Source organism: Lepeophtheirus salmonis, chromosome 4 (assembly GCF_016086655.4).
Source record: "Lepeophtheirus salmonis chromosome 4, UVic_Lsal_1.4, whole genome shotgun sequence".
NCBI lineage: Eukaryota > Metazoa > Arthropoda > Copepoda > Siphonostomatoida > Caligidae > Lepeophtheirus > Lepeophtheirus salmonis.
In genome coordinates, this window is record NC_052134.2 from 44,597,872 (window position 1) to 44,619,145 (window position 21,274).

The window sequence follows — 21,274 nt, forward strand, 5'->3', positions numbered from 1 at the left end:
AGTACTACTCAATGTATTGATTCAAATTATGTATTCATAAAAGAGGTAACTAATGACGACAGAGTCCTACTTTTAAATTCATGGTATGTTCATCAAATATTAATGAAAGTAGAAATGGCACTGAAACAATTCTCTTTACATATGTATTATATCGTTTAAGGATCATTAATCTAAGAGGAAAATTATCACTTTTATTCCTCTAAACAAAATACAAACTTTGAATTCTTTTTATAAATGTTCAGCACATAGTTTTTATAAATGGCTTGTCAACATTAAAGTAGGCAAGGATGATTTTTCTTTGAAAATATGTGTTTGGGTTATATTTCGTATTATTTAAGCAATAGTTGGGCATGAGCAAAGTAAAAAATATATATTATCAACTAGGTGGTTTGACAGTCTGTAGTATGTTGTTTAAAAAAAATGGTGCATGCTGAGTAGAATTTTCATAGTGTCATCTACGTGAGTAACGGTTCTAGGGTTCTTACCCCTGGACTTTAACCCCAAGCAGTTGCTCGCTGTTACATTCCCACCTTGGATTTCATTCCCTGAGCCATATACTCGCCACATTTTATACCCTATTACAATCAATAAAAACCCAACATTCAATCCATACAACCTTAATTGTTAATTTTAGGTTTTCAAATATAATTTTTTCTTTCTATTTAAATATATTTGACCATGGAAATGCTCATTTCTGTCGAGTCAACTCTAGCAGACAGAGTGTAGACTATCCTGAAAGCAGGAGTCTGTAAGATTAATTTTTTTGAAAAATCTATAGCTATTCCCAAAAAATTCAAAAATCTACAACTGCTCAAAAAAAAAATTAAAAAGTTCAAAACCCTTGGCAGAAAATTGAATTTTTGCAAAAAATATATTAAATTTTTCTAATAAAAAGCAAAAATTATTTAATTTGGGGGGGGGGACGCCCCTGGAGAGCTACACAACGATTTAAGTAAAGCTAACATATTATCTCATTTCTTAAAATTAAGCAATAAAGAGCCAGTAAAGATTTGATTGATCCCCTAAACTGTTAATTATTTAATTAAGTAGAAATATCCACTACGTACATTTGCATGGACCTTAATAGAAAAGTGATCACCCAAGACTCAAGGATTCAAGATCCTATATATTTAGCCTGCCCCTTTCTAGCAAATGATATCTCTCAGACCCGGAGTCGAATGATATCGTATTTACATGAAAATATTTGTTCATCATTGTATCTCCTAATCTGTCATTATATTCTTATTCTTACAAAACCATAGCATTGACCAGCAATAACTTTTAACAACCATAACATTCCTTTCTGACTTTGGCCCTTTATCGTTTTCTAGCTGTACTTCTCAATAATAATAATAAAAAAGGAGGGGAGGAGATGGTATGAGGGAGTGAAATGATAGGGAATAGAAGGAGGGGGGTAGTCGTCCAGATGTCATTTTACCATGAACGACATACTTTAATTTGGTAATTAAACTATTTTCCGAAAGACGGCGCCACTGTCTGTTGCTTTGTTTTTATTTGTAGACAACGCTAATCCCCCATTAATACTCTTTCATTCATATGTTAGAATATTATTATTAATAATATATTTTATTCTAAATATTTCTTCGGAGGCACCGAGAATTATACTTAAAAGACTGTTCGGCCACAATGAAGAAACATAAAATTATAGATTATATTTGAAAGGACATATGTGGCCCTTCAATACAAAAACAAAGCCAAATGATCTTTCTTAAAAGTGAGAGTGGAATACATTTGTATTTTTAGATGAATCATCTTTAATTTCTATCAACAAATTATTCTTATTAACCCTTATGTGGAACTCCAAATTCCACTTAAAGTAGCCAAAATTGAAAACACATTAAAAGAATGACAAATTGATAGATTATAACATATTTAAAAACCATTATCGGCCTGATATAAGTGTATTAAATCATATAAGGGTTATAATTTAAAGTCTAAAGATGTTGTGTATCTAGACCAATACCACAAATTTGAATACAAAGCCTTTAATGGACTCAAATTTGTGGAGGAAAAATTGGGATTTCATTGATTTTTGTTCAAGATTGTTTTTATATTGGTGCATCACATACCAAAACCTAATAAAGGTCCCTTATATTGGTAATATGTATCAAATTATGATTCTAAAAAAGGACTGTATAATACATGGCATTCCAGTCAATGTAATGTTTTTATGAGTTTGACTATTGTTACTTTTCTAAATATTTTAATAAATTATCACGAGGAAAAATATCGTGTTTTTTATATACAATACATCAACAAAGCCGTAGTTTGGATGAGGGGCTCACTGACCCTCAGTCTCAAGATTGATTATGTGAACATGTATATATTATACACTTTGGATATAAGTAAATGTAATTTGGTCCATTGAATACGTTTCAAAAACCTGCCCATGTACAGCAGGGGTTCTCAAACTATGTTAAGTACCATCCAATATATATTTATTAGACTGACAAAAGTTGGGACTTAGGTATCGCAAGATATTTTTTCTTTTATTCTTCTAAACAAGAAAATCACTAGTATGAATATTTTAGCTCTAAACATTCAGCTAATAAATAATATTCTTTTTCAGTACCGCGTTTTACACGGATTTATTTTCAGGTTTTTCTTCATTTTTACTACTTAAATTTTAGATATGAAAAAAATAATATATTTTTATTAAATATACTTTTATTGTTCATTTAAGCCAAATAAATAAGATACTGTCGTCAGAATCATCAATATCGTCACTTCAAGTTTCATCTACACCAGATGGTTCAAGATTAATTTCAGTGAACTCGTCAATTACATCAAAGATAATCAAATTATCTGTTTCTTAATCTTGGAATGATCTTGAGATAAACTTTCACTGAATTTTAAAGAAATTTCAGCTGAAACTCTTTTTCATTCATTCCAAGACACTCTAGTAAAAAAGTATAGTAATAATAAAAAAGACAATATATTGGAGTAAATAGTTTCAAATTTGATAATAAATTTATAACTCAGTCTATTCGTATTAATGAGGTAAAATCTATTACGTACAATTGAGCAAAATATCCACTTGATAGTTTGATTAATAGATTAGAAGTATTTATGAAGGATATTTAGGGTAGCCCCTAAAATTTTTATGATTTTCATATTGACTTAATCAATAAATTGTAAATATTTCAAATCACGAATTTTTTTAATAATTAACTTGTTTTTCTTAAAATGTCAAACATTCGGGAAAAAACTGAAACTGAGTTTATTCAAAAAATTACGATAAATACTTATGATTTATAGATCATGTAAATGATCAAATAAAGGTATTTTAATAACCATGACAGTCCTTATGTAAATAAAAAAATACTATCGACCGATATAATGAATTTAAATGAAAGGAAAAGAATTCGGAACTTTAGATGAATAATGTTTTTCAATAGAAACCTTTTAAGTCAACAAAGTATTCATTTGGTTATATTATATGTATGTTAATATTTCTTAGTAAAAACGTGGATTCGAGAAATTACATCAATAATTTTATATTTTTCTATAATAGGAAAAAAAATAGTGTTAACAAAACATGTAGACAAGGCTTTTGCTAAACTTTTTTTCATTTTAATATGGCCAACTTCATTATCAATCACAGCCTTTACAGATTACACGTTGCCTAAAGACTATATAGGAGTTGATGACAAACTCCTTTGACAAATTGTCTCATGCAGCCACAATGGAGGACTTTTGGTTGTTGGTTTCCCTTTCGAAAGTGCCCCATATAAAAAATTCCAGTTGGTTCAAATCTGGCTAGGAAAGGGCCATATCTCTTTGGACCAGAATTGAGCCATGTTATCTACGCAGAACTTTTGGCACTTGGCGGACGTGTGAGAGAGGGACCGTCCTGAGTCAACACGTAGTTATCCTCCAGGTAGTTGGTCTTCAGCCATGACAAGATGGTGTACCTAAGCACTTTATAGTAGGTCTCCTGGCAGACTTTACGTCCAGCCTTGAAAAAGAGACCATTGTTGGGGCCGGATATTTGGTGTGTAATTAATCAACTGCAAAAATCTTCTTGTCCAAATTTTTTTCATAATTGATCCATTTGACTTGATCCATGTGATGATTTTCTTTCATATCTTGAGACTCCTGGATTCATGCCCTCTGTCAGAAGATAACGTGGGGTCCTTCTGAAAGAAACTAATCCCAAGTTGTGATTTATAGCCCTCCTGATTGTCATAGGAATCAGAGAAAAGTCGTTGTCTAGGCCATTCATTGATTTAGCGTGATCCTTCTTTATAAACTTCCCTAGAATTAACAAAAACTTCTTATTCCTTTTTAAATTATGCCATCCACTTCCGGACATCCTGGAGAGGTCGTCTCCATTTTTTTTAGCTTGGCCAACTTACAAACCAGGTATCTAGAACACTTAATAATGTCCATAATCTTCATTACATCAACTCTAGCATCTAGGATATCTCAGATGCACTGCCTTTTTGCTTGTTGCTCGCCCATAATGAAGAAATGACAAAAAGATTAGTATAGTTTAGTTCTGTAAAAAGAACGGCAGAAACAGAATATCAAAAATTAATTACTAAACCTTTTCATAGTAAGGAGAAAATAAACATTAATTAACAGTCCACGTTGTGCTACCCTACCCTGAATATCTGAGGTAGATTCTGAAGAAGAACAAATAAGATAAACAAATATAAATTGCTTTAATTGTATGTATTTCACTAACAGATTATTATACTTATCAATAAATTGAAATAAATTTGCATTTCATTTTCATAGAATATGTACCTACAGATCATGTAATTTATAAAAGTTGCAACAGTTATTTTAAAGGTAATAATGTATTTACGAACTGAATATAAGTAGATAAAATTATAAAATTAATGAAGGCAAAATCGTATAAATATATAACTATAACGAATATGATTAATAAGTATCAGATCAATGTTTTTGTGACCTAAATCATTCGACTTAATAAATTAACATTATTGAAAAATTTGAATAATAACATTCATAATATACTTTTATTATCTAGGTTAGAAAAAATCATGTTTGTTTTTTCATATGAAAATATATGTAGGTTTAAATAAAATACGTTATTCCTAGTTTAAAGAAAAACAGTATTAAAGAAGACATTGTAAATAATCATGTTGTGAATACAGGTCCTATAGTAAGGATATCAGCACAAACATCACAGACACGGACGGGTTTGGGTAAATTGTATTTGAGTATTGGCATGTGTTTGTCAGAGCATTTCGAACAAAGGAGACGTCCACAATGGCGGCTGAAAAGAGTAAACAATTATAATAAATTATATGGAGCAAATTTTTAATAGAGTAAGTTTGAAGGATTTTTCTCAAAATTGAGGCTAGAATACAAGAGTATTCTTCGACGAGTAATAATAGTCTATTTCTATCAATAAATAATAATGATTACTCCTTTAGAGGCGTCACAACAGCAAAATTCATCAATCAAATTATAAATTGATAAATACCATATTGGGGTATCATATATCAAATATTATTTCTTAACTTTAGTCAGGGGCGTCCACAGGGGGTAGGCTGGATGGGCTGTATCCCCCCCCCAAAAAAATGAATTTTTGCTTTTTACTGGAAAATTAAAGATTTGAAACTTTAGTTGGAAATATTTAATATTTGAAATTTAATTTTTGAACTTTTTTTTCCAAAAAAATTTAATATTTGTATTTTTTTCCTTCAAAAAACACCCCCACCCCCCAACACACACACAAAAAATATATATAATCCTGCAGACGCCCCTGATAGTTAACATTATCTCCTCCAAGAAATTTGAATTAAAGTCTAATTGAATGAAATAGGGCTGTTTGTATATATGATGAAAAAAATTATTGGGACTTTCTTCTTTTTAATAACATTAGTTCGATACTGCTTTATTGTTACCTCAACCAAAAAGTACTTCAAGTTCTAGGTGAGTCAATATGGCTTACCAATGATGTTTTCGTTTTGTGAGGCCAAACTTTTCTGAACATTCTTGACAAACGTCGCCCTCTCCCCATTTAGGTTCATTGTCTAAACAATCCAAAAGTTTAAAGAGTAATTGTTTGGTCGCTACTTTATAATTAAATAAGGATACTCCATCGTGGTTAATGGATCCCAAAATGGCTCCATTCTTCACAAGAGACCGGCATAAATTGCCATTTCCTTTCATGTATGCCAGAAGTAATGCTAGAAACAAATATATAATATAAATCAAAACACCTCTATGCAAAAACTTACGAGTGTTTCCTTCTGCATCCGGTTTATCGATGGGATAGTCGTGCATATATTTCAAAAATATATCAAATATCTTAGAAGATGAATCTCCTCCGAAATTAGCAAGGATATGAAGAGGATTCCGCCCTTTGTTATTTAATGCCTCTGCATCAATTTGAGATTCGAGCAATAGTGTGCGAACGACTTCAGAATGACCCTCCTTTACTGCTATATGTAGCGCATTGTTCCCTCGATTGTCCACTATCGTGAAGTCAATACCATTTGATAGCAATATGCCTACTATCAAAGGGAAATTATGCTCTGATGCTATATGAAGTGCAGTTTGTCCACAACCGCTAACATCACTCACTTAAAAAGAAACAAAAAGGATTATAGAAAATGGGAATATAGATACATGGAATTTTTACCAGAAGCTCCTGCTAACAAAAGGTTCCTAACGATCATGTCATTTCCGAGTTGTACGGCCAATAACAAGGGGCTAAGCCGATTTGAGTCTTGAGTGATGGAATGAATGTTAGCTTTAATTGATATAAGAAACAAAACACTTTCCAGATCTTTTCGAAGAATTGCAGTATGAAGGAAATTCCGACCACGAGAGTCATATATTTCCGCAGCTGTTGGCTCTATATCTAATATTTTTTGAGCTGCTTTATTGTTTTTAAAAGTAATTGCTGACGCAAAGGGAGTTACACCTGAATTATCTCTAAGAGTCAAATTGGGTTGGTGATCCAATAGAATATTTATAATGCTGGTGTCGCCCTCTTCAATGGCAACATGAATAGGAGTTTTGCCCTCTGCATCCTGAAAATAAGATACTTAAACTTATAATATATATAATAAGTCAATTTATCTTAAACTTACCCGGGAATTAATGGGCGCTTCATGCTCTAAAAGTACTTCAACAATACCAGCTTGTCCCCACCGACAGCATAAATTGAGGGGTGAAGACATGTCCCTTGCCTCTTCTCCCCCTTGACCATTCGGACCAAGTTTCCTTGGACTTAACAGATCACAGCCTGAGCGGATTAAAAATTTCGCAGCTTCGTCCATATTTTCATCGATGGCTCTATGAAGTAATGTTTGATAACAGCCTCCAGGCCCAACACTCCAAGAGTCTGTGTCTACTCCATATCTAATATTAACATAATATGTACATAAAAATGATTCCTACTTCAATTTAAGATAATTACCTCAGAAGAACATGAGCCAAATCTAAACTAGCTTGAAGAGCCATCCATAGGGGTGGATCTCCCGTTGATGTTGATGATGATAGATTAGCACCTTTTCTACAAAGGGTCTCTAGCACTATTGGTAATCTATTCGCGATAGCCAATTCAAGAGGCGTTTCTCCATTCGATGTCCTGAAAAAAAGAAAGGCATAAAATAAATCCCACCAAAATATAATTGAATATTTTGACTTGTACCTCATGTCAATATCAGCTCCATGATTCATTAGGAAAATAGAACCAGACTCATTACCATCCATGATGGCTAAATGTAAGAGTGTAAGACCCGTTGAGTCACATATGTTAACATTTGCACCACTTTCAATCAGTCTCATTGCCACTTCATGTAAATTTTTAGAGAGAGCCAACGATAGAGGAGTTTGCCCGAAAGAGTTTTTCAAATTGAAATTTGTGGCCTCATTCTTCTCTTTACAATTTGTGGAGCAGAATGCTAAAATAGCATTCACTACGGTTTTATGAGATTTAGAAATGGCTAAATGAAGGGGAGTTTGTCGATCAGGTACGTTTTGGGACTCAATTATTTCTTTGGAGGCATTCGGTCCCTCTAGTAGGGCCTCTGCTAGTTCTAAAAGTCCATTTTCAGCTGCTAAATGAAGAACGGTGTTCCCGTGGATATTGGCCAAGTTGGTTTGACATCCCGAGGAGTTGATGAGGAACATGCAGGACTTTTCTAGGTCTGCATTTGCTAGTAAATGCAAAAGGGAATCTCCATTTGAGTTGCATACCTAGATAATAACATTATAACTAATGAATGATACCACAATCATAAAAACGGTTCTACGTCATTTTGGCACTAACATTTTCGCGGCCGGTAATTTTGCCTCGATCAGATTTTGCCGTATGACATATTTACCACCTCTTTATAGTTTTATATTATCAGTTCAAACTTATCTCGGTGTTATATCTCGATTAGATTAATTATATAGTTAGGAGAAGACGAACATAATAACAGCATAATTGATTAATAAATTATCCAGCATTGATTAATGAATTTTATAGCCAGCTTTCTTCTTCTATGAATTGAATACATTTAACCCATCCGTCATTTTTTGGGATTTCAAATACTATCCCAAGATGGAAGAGTTGCTTAAAATATGACGTGATGTTGACTTAAAATTACAACTCCTACAAATATTATAGTTTTATAATTGTACAAAGTTTATTTGAATCGACTAGCAAGAACTTACCATGAAAATTGAGGGTTTTTTTTTTACAACAACAGGTTAAGTGTTTGAAGCTTGTGCTCCTCCAGATAGTATTATAACTCTTCCCTATTCATTTTTCTTATTATTTATCAACTATTTCACCAATACTTTCCTTATTTATTCTTCTCCAAACTATATAATTAATCGGATCGAGATACAACAGTAAAGTTGAAACCAATTAAATGGAAATATAAAAGGCGGCAAATATACCATGCGACAAAACCCCTCGAGGCAAAAGTGTTCGATATAAAATTACCTGTCGTGCATTATAACATTAATTTTAATTACCGTATTTAAAGAGATGCCTTTAGAACAAAGCCCTTCCGCAAAACTGAAATTATCTTCATCCTGAAGTGCAAACCAAAGAGGAGGAAGCCCATTAATGTTCTTTTCTTCAAACTTTAAATCATTTAATGAAGTGAGATAATCGAAAAAATCCTTATTTTTGGATTCGAGACATAGATGAAGAGGAGTCCTGGGTTTGTACATTTAAGTAATATATTAACTATCTAATTAAAAACGATTTCTACTCACATTGAGGAATGGTTAATACAGTTAATATCTGCACCCTTGGCAATTAATTTGGAGGCAATGGAAATCATTTGGGGATCTTTAGCTACTAAATGAAGAGGATGATTACCGTCAGATGAACTTGTCAATTTTGAAAAGGCTCCATTATCGATTAAGAACTCCGACGAAAATATATCACCTAAAATATTTGAAATATAATATTTTTTTTTTCCTTCCCATTTTAATCATGTACACATAGGTGGGTGTGAGTTGGAGGTGAACTGACATACATTTTTTAGGCGATACATCGACTATTGAGAATAAATATATATTACTGAGAGATCGGTTCATTTATATCAATCAAAACCCCTTTTTGAAACAAAGTTATATATTCTACAGGATGCCTTGAAATAAACTTAAATGGTATTTGGCTACTCTTCTTTTCAGTTTGGGTAAATTTAACAAATAGAGAAATATTATTTTTCTTTCTTCTGGGCAAGTTTCCTTAAGACATCCTAAAAATAAATTTACAAGAACAAATTGGAAAATTTATGAGGTGAAGAAAGGCTTGGTTCTTCTTCATCTTCCGACCTTAGCCCTCTGGACTTTTAGGGGTAGAGCATCATGAAATATGGGTCCAATAGCACTAACCAAAAGAGCATTGATTCCCTCAATTCGATTGACTCAGCTTGCTCCTCATTTCAGAGACGTCTCCAAATTATCATGGCAGCTGAGGGAGAATACTTTGAATACCTCAAATAGTTGATTATTGAACTCTAAATTTAACAATCTTCAATTCTAAAGTCTATTAAATAATACAGTTATGGTTTCAAAGCCATTCCTGGACTTTTATAAGTTTATTTCCGGCCACCCTACATGGTTTTTGGAATTTTTTGAAAAAATCTATAAATTAATTTTAAAAATGCATATCCATTTAAATTCCAAAAAATTTCAAATATACCCAGTTTTTTTTCCAGAAGTCTCAATTTTAAAGTTATTTCAAAAGGTTCCTTTCCAAAGTGATAAATACGCATATAATCCTTATTTTTCATTTTGAAAAAAAAAAAAAAATGTAGCCGAACTCAATACTCAAACGATCAAAAACACTGTACTCACTTCCAAATTGAATCAAATAAGTATCAGAGTTCATTCCTAAATCTTATTGTCTGTGGCTAAAGTAATAGAAATTACTCCTATGTAAAGTGCCAATTAATTTCTTGATTTAAGCACTAATTTTTCGCATCAAACTTAGTGGAGGTTGCTAATCGAAGGAAAGTACTTGCCAGAAATTAGAAATTATTTTTTTATATACAGTATGTCCAAAAATTGATGGTGGTATTAAAAATATCTGTTTTATAGTTTAAAAAAATATATAATTTTGGTCTGAATAAAATGAAATTTGGCTGATACAATCATTAGGGAATAATAAATTTTTCTGATGCTTAATTTTCGATGATTGCATCATACATCAGTAAAAAAGGGCTCAGAAAATACCACAGGATGTTAGTTGAAATGCAATATCTGAAATGGTGAGAGAGCACTGTTTGGAGACCAGGGCCAAGGCTGTTGGCATGATAGAGGGTGCATCAAGCCAGAGAGACGTTGCTCATAGGTTGCGGATTCCTATCAGGACCATTGAGAATTGGTGTAAGAAAAGGAAGGATGGGCAAACCCATGGAAATCAGAAGGGTCGAGGAAGGAAGAAAAAAATTAACAAAGTTCACAAACTGGTGATTTCAAAATCTTTGACCAAAAAGAGGCAATCCACAAGGAAACTTGCGGCAAGATTGACTTCAAAAGGCTATCTAATATCCAAGTCATCTGTCCACAATTACCTGAGGCACTCTTTGAATTATTTGCCATACAAACCTCGTCTGCACCCCAAACATTCAGAAAACCAAAGGAAGACCCAGCTTCAATTCTGTCGTGAGCGGAAACACTGGACTGCAGATAACTGGAAATGTATCCTCTTCAGTGATGAAAGTCAATTTCATCCCGCAAAACCCCAAACAGATCGGGTTTGGGCAAGAGATAAGGGAGATGTGGAACCCCCTCTAACTGTAAAATTTCCTCTGAAAAATTAGGGTTTGGCCGTTAAAAGCCATGAGGTAGTGTCAGATCTTCGCCTGATTCCACAAAACCAAACTGTGACGGCCAAGTACTAATTAAAGGAAATCCTCAGCAAGTCTCTGATGTCAGCTTTGTCTTGTACTAAAGAAACTGTACCTCCTTTGAAGAAGAACTTGATGTCTGACACATCAAGAGCCATTTTCCGGAAGGATGGTCCCCATGCTCACCACTCCAAAAAGGAAAAAAAGTGATGTTCAGACAACTTGGATTCTTTCTGGGGCAAAGGCACATGGCCTGCCAACAGTCCTGAATTGTCTGCCCTTAAAATTTGTGAGCCTTGGTGCAGAGGGAACTCAATTAAAATGCACCAGCAACTTCAGAGGATGAATTGAAAAAAAAAAAAAACAGACAAAAGCTTCGGAAAAAATTTCTCCAGATACTTTGAATAATCTGTATGAAGGGATGCCAAAACACATAAAAAATATATTAAGCTTAAAGGTTGTTGGGAAGTAAATAAAGTTTTTCAAAAAAAAAAGAAATTACTTGTTTAGGTTGTTTCATGATTTTTTGAAAAAGCCACCATCAATTTTGGACATAATCTAGTGCTTAAAAGATGTTCTAGCCCTCGAAAAGTTGAGCTAAAATTGAATATAATTTTATCCCCCCTTCTATTACACATTGAGATTTTTAATCCACAAGCTACCTCGACTGTCAAAGGGCACGGAAAAATTAGAAAAAAACATATGGATACTAGCTGTATTTTTGGTATTGCACACTGTTAATTATACAATTGATGATTTTATTTACATAATAATTAATGAGTGTGTATGAAATTAGGTTTTCAATTTATATAAATTGATTTTTGTTGTACCCTTTTTTATTTTTACGTAGAGTCAGCTGCCTTAAATCATAAGTAGTTTTACATTTACAGTATAAAACTACTTTTCAACGAAAAAAAAAAATAGGCTCAAAATCAATTCGGAGTTAGCGAATTCTTACCTACTATGGAATTATTATTCAGTAATAATTGACTAGAAGTGTCCGCAAAATTATATTTTTTTTTTTCAGAAAAGTTTAGTTCTGAAGAAAAATTAGAAAATGGAAAATTTTTAAAATATTTTAATTTTTGCAAAAAAATTGAAAAAAAAAAAAAATACATATTTTAAATATTGAAATTTTTTTTGAAAAAATTTCAAAAATCCATAGCAATTCCCAGAAAATTAATTTTTAAAAAAAAATTTGAAAAATGTAATTAATTTTCTAATAAAAAACAAAAATTATTCAATTGTGGGTGGGCTCCAGCCGCCCCCTCCCCCATGTTGACACCCCTGGCATATGTATTGAACAACATGTCTTAATATTTTGTATGTACTTTATCGTAGGCTTATTATTTATTTGAAACAACAACAATTGTATTCTTCAAAATCAAGTCATTCATACCTAGAAGTTCATTAAAAAATAATCCTAAACACGAGTATGATTTTTTTCTAGCTACCACCTCAGTATCTATCAACTGTATCCAGGGGTGTGTGTTTGCTCATGAAAGACTGAAAATAACTCTGATGATTTGTTGGAAATTATACATTTAAGTCCTTGTAGTATGTAGAGTTGAATCGAGGGTTGTTATCATCGTATTCTCTGCTTATGTCCTCAATAAATAAGGAGTGGGACTTGTGTTTATTCCCTTCTCTCTCAGCGGATCGTAACTTATCTAATAGAAGTCATGAAAGCTCAGCTGCCCTCCTCAGAAATATTTTATAAAAATTGTAAGAGACCACCATTTCATTTTTGGCTTTTTTTTTAAACATACCGCAGGGAAATATTTTATACAACTCTATTCATAGCTACGAGAGGGTCTGAATTGTTTCCGACATCAACGTAAAGATGGCAGTACTCGTAAATAAAGGCTTGTTACATCTATGTAGCATTGACAGTTACTACCCAAATTTTCAGCCTTTTTGAAGGTGCAGTTTTTATGACTGAGATGATTGAGTGTTTTTGTGAACATCAACAAAATTAAGTATCCAACTGTCATTAAATAAATATATATATATTTGAAAGTTTAGCCTTTAAATATATTCAAACAATAGCAGACATATAAAGGCTTGTTGTGTTAAATTTTGACGCGTTCAAGTAAATCCAACTTGGAGTAAATGAGCCCAAAACAAAAAGTGTTTCGTTAACAACTATTTAGTAGAATTTGGACGGGTTATAAAGATTGCTGAAATAAGTGTGTAGACTTACAAAGATACTATTTTGAAAAATAAAACTTTAGAAAAAAAGTTTTTGTTAGATCGGAAACCTTCGTATGTTACAAATTTTTACAAGGAATATTTATTTAATAAAAAAGATTAATCGTACATGTATAACTATAATTAGAGAAGAGGAAAAGAACCATTCCAGATGTGAGTGAAAAACCACTTCATGTAATGTAATATGTCATACATATTTAGTAACTCTGAGAGATATTATGTCAGTTTATAAACTTTCCAGTCTTAAACTAAAAAAGAGACAGAATGAAGAAGCAGTTGTTACTTTAATTACTTAATCTAACTTATTAGAACATGGGGCGGCAACAAGAACGTTGTAGAAAATGTCTACTTTTTGATATTTTTTTCAATTTTAAAGGATTTTTAGAACTCTATTACTTATGTCAAAACCTTTTAATACCCTCTATCATAAATATAAAGATTGATGTCAGCTTTAAAAAAAGAATAATATGTAAATTATAAATGTAGATTTGTCGAAAAAGAGTAATTACGAACGAGTGCCAATCTTTTCAAAATCTTGTGAGTTGGTAACACTGCAATATATTTAGAGGTGTGAAAATTCAGGATTTTTTCGAGCGTATATTTTGCAGCAATCTCTAAAAATATATTTTATTGGAGACAACCACCATACCCAAGTTGTTTTTTTATGACACTGCCTTTCGCCTCTTGAGCTTGAGATTTTGATGGTTAAATTTGTTTTTGACATTAGTAAAAGAGGAATTTCATTATACACGGGGAATCCCTCTTTTTCGACAACTTTAAATTGCAACATAGCCTTTCGAATAACATGAATTTAAATATATGCAAATTCCTGAAATCACGGTTTTCATAAACAAAGTTTGATATAATGTCTTAAAAGTTATTACGACTCTAAGAAGCAATGCTAATTTGCTAACAGAGAGCCTTATTTTCTGCTAACATATATAACCTTCAAAATACAAAATAAGTAAGAATAATGAACAAAAAAAACATATTTGGCAGACTACCAACATACATTTGTTTTTAGCTTTACAATAGCTGGGAATGATTCTTTTTCCACATCTCTAGTTATTCTATTACTATATTTAAAAAGTTTAGATTTAAACATCGGCCCAAAATTTTCGATAAAATGTCTTATTTTTTTGCAACTCATCAGATACTTCTTCAAAATATTAATTATTGTTCAAAGTTTAGCAAATTCGTTGATCAACAGAGTTCAACATAGTAAAAATAATGGAATGCATATATTTTTTATTTTTTTTCCATACGTAAAAGCAAGCATAAAACAATAATAGATAGTATGACTTGAACTTTCGTGATTATGTTACGAAAAATTGTACCAATATATATAAGACTTATATTAAAATCCAAATACCACCTAATTTTTTTGACACAATCCTAATGTGATATAAAAATCATGACATTTTTGAGGAAAGTGACTGAAACCCCCTTTTGGTCTTAGTCCAAGTTATAAATATGTATAATTGAAAAAATAAAAATAAATATATGTACCTCTGGAAATTGCTAAATTAAGAAGAGGTACTCCGTCTTGGTTGAGTTGATTGACATTTGCACCATGTTCTACAAGGGATTGAGCCAGAGACTTTTGACCGGACCTGAGAGCTAAATCCAATGGTAACTCCCCATTGTCATCCAATGCGTTAACGCCCTCAGCACTCTGAAAATGAAATATAATCAAAGTCATCCTCTTTACATTGAATTTTACTAAAAACATTTCATAAATTACATGTTATACCAATGAAACCTCAAATAAGTGTATTAATATTAATATAATCCATGGACTGAAAAGTCCTGCTCTTATAAAAGAAAACACGTTTCTTTGTTTTTTGAACATAATTGGCATTTTTAATATTATTATTATTTTATTTTTATTCGTTTGATGAAGCGGAGTCTCCATAAGATATATTAAGCCATTCCTTAGCTTGACTAGCATTTTTTCCCATCAAGAATCAGAGTAAAGGGAAAGCAAAATAAATGTTGTTGATTCATTGTTACGGAAATAACCAAAGTCACGTCAAACTTCACCCCAAAACACACAAACTAAAGAACAGATTGTCATGACATTATGACAGCTGTCGTTTGAAACTTGGTACTAACTAAGACTGAGGTGAATATAAATAAAAATAGCGCCATCTATGTGGGAATTCCTGTACTTTTCAGCCCATAATGAAAACATGTCGTATGGTCGTTTTGATTTATTGGTGATTTGGATGGACCATTTCCTCATAAGCATTCAAATATATGGATCTACATGCACCCACTCTTCCTGTAAATTCCCATCTTTTGATCTGTATATCCTTGTGTCATACTTTAAACTTGATGTTCAGGGATCTTGTTCCATTGGAAGAGGTCCTCATGGCACACTTTTCATCTCTTTTAATGTCATTAATTGTTCAAATGTCAAATAACATCAAGATCTCTGACAGTGAATTCTAACTAATCTGGGGGTTCAGTCTGAATATCCTAGACCCGTCTGAGATCGTTAGTATTTTAACTGATTCGGCCCAAGATCGGTCTAGAAAATGTAAAATATAAGTAAACAAAAGAAGCCAGACTTGATTTGGTCTCAAGTCATATTTTTCTTGGAAATAAATTAGAGGGTGTTATACAACAATGACAGTATCTACAATTTCAAAAATCAATCTCATACCTGCGTACATACTTTGTACACAGCCCTAAAAGTGAAAAAAAAAAATTCAATCTGCGACCTACTTTTTTATATATAAAAAAGGACAAATTTCGATCTATGATTTAAATTTTGTTTTTTAAAATTCGTCCCACAAATAAATATTGGTCCAGATCGACCTTAAAAAAATTTCTTAAAACCAAATTGAAAAAAAAAAAAAAAATCACACTTAACTGCTATCTTTTCTTTGGTTTAATTCAATCATCTATCGACATTTTTGGAAGCATTTAAGGACGGATAATTGTAGGGACTAGTCTTAAGGTACATTAAAAACATTTATTATGCATGTACAAACAATTGATTTCTACGAATTAAAAAAAAATTATCCTGCTAATATATGCATATTGTGCATCTGGACACTCATAGGCTATTATACGAAAAAGTTATTAAAATTTTTCCCTGAATTTGAGTAGACTTTTATTGGAAAATCTGAAAGTCATTGTAAGTCTTGGGCAAATTTAGTGATGCAGGAAGTTTAAATTGCTTTATTGACGAAATAATTAAAATTTAGAAAAATTATACGATTATCTTCATACTCATTGGACAAATAAATAATTTATTTATGACAGGAAAGACATTTTGTCCTTTTAATTCATTTCATATATTGAATTCCTACGAATTTATTCCAGACTTGTATATACTGTTTATATATATATACTATTTTTTCAATTCCACACAGAATGTTATTATTATTATTTATTTTTTTGATCGGTTCGACTTTTAATCACTCAACTTCAACAAATAATACTAACATTAACTCAATATTTAAGTCCGGAAATTTTATTTCAAAATTATATGAATATTTTCTTCTCAGATCCTTTATCACTCCTTTTATATTAAGATCAGACCAATTACGTTTTATTCATCATATACAGGGTGGACCTTGAATACTATAAAATGAATAATTTCACATAACGTTTTTATTTCTATAATTATTAACCTAAAAATTTTCATAAAGGCTACTGAATATCATATCAATTGATCATTAAAAAATTCAAAATAGTCGCCTTTTTCAGAAATTACAGCCTTGAATCAATGAGGCAAGACGTCACTGTAAGTATGGGTCACATCCTTTGGAATGTAGCCCCATTCCCCAATTAGGGAGGCTTTCAGTACAACAATATTAGGAGGGGGCTTGTTGTAGACTGCCTCTCACAAAATGGATCTCATTTCAAAATCCATTGGATTCAAATGTAGACTGGATAAAAGCCTAAAGTTGTTGCTACAAAAGCTAATGAAATGAGTTCAATACCCCTTTTGCATCACATTGGATGATAAAGTGTGAGCACCATCTTCAGTTAAGTTCTAAGTCTCTTAACTGAAGGGGGAGCTTAAGGCTGGAGACTTTTCTCAAAGAAAGTGCTAAATGCTGATAGTTTTGAACCCAAAGGTACAAAGATAATGAGTACTTTCTCAAAACCAGCTATGGGACCCTAAACTATCATTGACTCTAGTTTGTGTATCTAATAGATCATACTGGGATAATAAGATCCTTCTTTTTCCCAAAAGCCAATCATTTTGAGTGGTTGAATAGAGCCTCAACAGCAAAAAAACTATAGAAACTTTTGTGAGGCATGTCAGACTTCAACCAATGAAGAAATTTCTTGCTTCTGTTTATTTTCTTCTCTTATACATGAAGATTAACCAAAAAAAAAAAAGTTTGTGGACAACTAATCAATAATTTATGACAAATAAAAAATTACAACGGTGACTGTAAATTTATGTGTTATATTACTTTAAAATGAAGCTAATTTTTTTCACAATTTTTAGCTTCCACAAACTACTTTATCATACAAATCAAGTGTCAAGTTAGCATACATTGATACCTTTAATGCATATCGCAACCTTTCCCTTGCTATGATATACTCATTCAATAATTACTTATTGGGAATTGTTCACAGCATAGAAAAAAACAGTTCAAATTCAACTTTTATAACACTGATACGAGGAAAAAGAGGTAAATCCACAGTTGACAACGAAATACAGTGTATTTTTTTATGTTTGTGAGGTGGTAACGCCGGCCGTCTGCAAAAAAATATAAAGATAATGACGTGTTAACAACTCCGCACAAGAAGTTATACATACATATATGCTGTGTCATTAATAATGATTGCAATTATATGAATGTATCTCTTAGCGATGAGATGTTACAAGGAGAGCTCTTAGTTTTTAAGTAGTAATGGGACGATTAATTGAAAATCGGAATCGAGAAAATAATGTGTAACTTGCGATTTTGATTCTTATTTATTACTACTATTTAATTATTTATTAATTTTCTTAGCTGTGATGCAAAAAAAAAAAAAAAAAAAAATAGCTCCCCAGCCAAAATTAAGGAATATTTTCTTCTTACTATAAAATTTAATATTTGAAATTATTTTCAAAATTATTAATTTTTTTGTGAACAGCTTTTTTGAGACATTTTGTGAACAACTCAGGCTTTTTGATTTTTTTCCCCAAAAGTATTAATTTCTTGACAATAGCCATGGGTTTTTGAAATTTTTAAGTATCAAATTTTATATATTAATTTTTAAGTATCAAATTTTATATATTAATTTTTAAGTATCAAATTTTTTTATATATTAATTTTTAAGTATCAAATTTTATATATTAATTTTTAAGTATCAAATTTTATATATTAATTTTTTTAGATTTTTTTTCCGAAAAATCCCAAAAACTTATATATTTATATATGTATAGACGTATGTAGGTAAGGTCTACAAGCACATAAATCATCACAAATCTTGTTTTATTAACTACAAGAGGCTTTCAACTCATCGATCAAAAATAATATTGACTTACTTAACATCAACAAACTCACATCAAAGGCAATAAAAATAAAATTTCATTAAGTGTGAGCAAACTTTAGTCGAATGAGAGAGAAGAGAGACTCTAAGAAAAAGAGGAAAAACTCCTTTAAATTCATTCAATTTCTAAGAAACTATATGAAGAAAAAATAATAAAATAAAAGAGAATAAGCAAATTTTAGAGCTTTCAAGGTCAATATTATACGATTGTAAATATTGTTGATTATAATTAGGGGCATTGGGAGGATTATATTTTTTGTTAGGGCTTGGTTTTTGGAATTTTGTTTAAAAATGTACAAATATTTAAACTTTTCGGGAAAAAAATTGAGGAATTATTTTTTTTAGAAATTTGAATATTGGGGGGCTACAGTCCCTCAAGCCCGCCCCCTGTAAACTCTCCTGATAATTAATGTGCCTATATCATTTTTAAGAAATAATAAAACGAATAGGAAAATCAATTCCAAACAATTATGATTGTACTATTTATTCCGCTACTCAGTGATGGACAACTTAATTAATTAAGTTAAAGCTAATTATTAGTTAAGTTAAAGAATAATACAAATTATTCTTTCACTCTATATCTCTGGGATTTTATACACTTCCAATTGAACGATAAAGAAAAAAAAATACAAATTGAAATTCCCGACAACTTCTGTTTTGAAGCACGAAAAAGTAGAAGTTGATAACTGTATTTATTTTTACTCATTTGGCCGAAAAGGTCAGATGATATGTGATTAGAAAATAAATGGCCCAATCACACATATTACGCGCAAAACTTCCTTTTGAAGAACTCATAAGGAACGAATGAGAAAAATTAAATGAATAAAATATTTATCATTCCGTATAATATATAAATAAATGTATATTCTTTACGGCAATATCATATTTAATTTCAAAAATAAAAGTTATTCTAAAAATGAGATATTCAAATTATTCCTTTTGCCGTTTTGAATCCCCCTCAGTAATACTGAGTACTTGTTCTGTAGGAGTTCCATGGAACCAATTATATTTTATATGAACTTACATTCCAAATTGAGGCGGCATACTCCTCCCTTATTTCTATACCCCTCCTTAAAATTGTCAAATATTTCATACAGTATAGGTATAAAAATAAGTAATATTTCAACCTATAATCACACTTGATTTAATAACATATGATTAAGACCGATTGCACATTTCAAACTTTGCACGCTTATTTCTGATATATAATTGACTAACATATCAGAATTTGAACAAAACTGAAGTATTCCATGTTTGAAAATTTAAAGGTCAAAGAGTTGACCTTTAAATTTAAGGTCAAGGAGGCATTTTATTAGGTAAAATTATTTATCATACAAAAAGTATCAACCTATCAAAATGCGTTTCAAGTAAAATAATATCATAAAAAAACATGAGAGAAATGACAGTTTAAAAACATGTATGCCGACCTTGATGCAGAAACTTTAGAACCCTCTAACTTTTAAAATGGAGATCAAAGGAACTAACATGAAAGATTTTTTTATCTTCTGTTAAAATATATGCAAAATTTAAAAAGAAATCGGATATAAAATAAGAAGGCCATTTTCTACAGTACGTAGAAAATGACCCAGTTGCAATGTTTAATTAATCAAATAGTGTCAAGGCAGAGTTTGACTAAATTATCGGGCAACTAACAGTTACGTCCAGATAGTTCTTTAGTATTTAGTATTGAAACATAGAATAACAAAGTTAAATTAACTCATTAACATAATCAAGTTAAATTAATGTTAAGATAATTAAGCTTAAAAAGTTAAATAGTTACAATAATTCTGTTTCAATAATTAAAAAGTGGGTTTAAACTTATCAGTTTATTAACTTATCTAAGTTAAGTTAGTTAAACTTTCCCAACTCTGCGTCTACTGCCTAGGTAGAAAAGAAGAGCCTCTCGAGAATCCGTATATTTCAAGTGGAAGAAAGAAAAAGATTTAAAAAAAAGAAATATGAGAGAAAGAAGCGGGGAAGCAAAAAAAAAAATATATTTTAAATGAAGAGAAGAATTGCAGATGACGATGATAATTTTGTGCTCCTTGTAGCTCTTGATTGGTTTTAGTTGAGCAAATGATTTTAAATTAATAATATGACTAGAGAGAAGTCAAGTGGTGTTCCTAAATCCTGTTCCTCTACATTAAAACGTCTATCATCCGCAGAGAGCCTCTCATTAGGAGGGGATGACGAATCCCTTCAGATCCTACTCTCCATACATCCCGCCATTTCCTGCATGAACATCC

General features: G+C 31.3%; 1 protein-coding gene across 2 annotated transcripts in view; it reads right to left on the minus strand.

Annotated features, from left to right (window-relative positions):
• Nucleotides 1–4,683: 4,683 nt before the first annotated feature.
• Nucleotides 4,684–21,274, minus strand: part of LOC121116046 (rabankyrin-5) — an 88,918-nt gene continuing 72,327 nt past the window's right edge. For both annotated transcript variants that reach the window (XM_040710243.2, XM_071887951.1), the window contains exons 6-15: nucleotides 15,030–15,195; nucleotides 9,223–9,397; nucleotides 8,977–9,163; nucleotides 7,661–8,208; nucleotides 7,427–7,597; nucleotides 7,098–7,368; nucleotides 6,644–7,037; nucleotides 6,240–6,584; nucleotides 5,951–6,188; nucleotides 4,684–5,269 (exon numbers count right to left, since the gene is read on the minus strand). In XM_040710243.2, coding sequence (XP_040566177.1) covers nucleotides 5,131–5,269; nucleotides 5,951–6,188; nucleotides 6,240–6,584; nucleotides 6,644–7,037; nucleotides 7,098–7,368; nucleotides 7,427–7,597; nucleotides 7,661–8,208; nucleotides 8,977–9,163; nucleotides 9,223–9,397; nucleotides 15,030–15,195 — 2,634 coding nt within the window. In that variant the 3' untranslated portion in view covers nucleotides 4,684–5,130. The remainder of the gene's footprint in view (nucleotides 5,270–5,950; nucleotides 6,189–6,239; nucleotides 6,585–6,643; nucleotides 7,038–7,097; nucleotides 7,369–7,426; nucleotides 7,598–7,660; nucleotides 8,209–8,976; nucleotides 9,164–9,222; nucleotides 9,398–15,029; nucleotides 15,196–21,274) is intronic.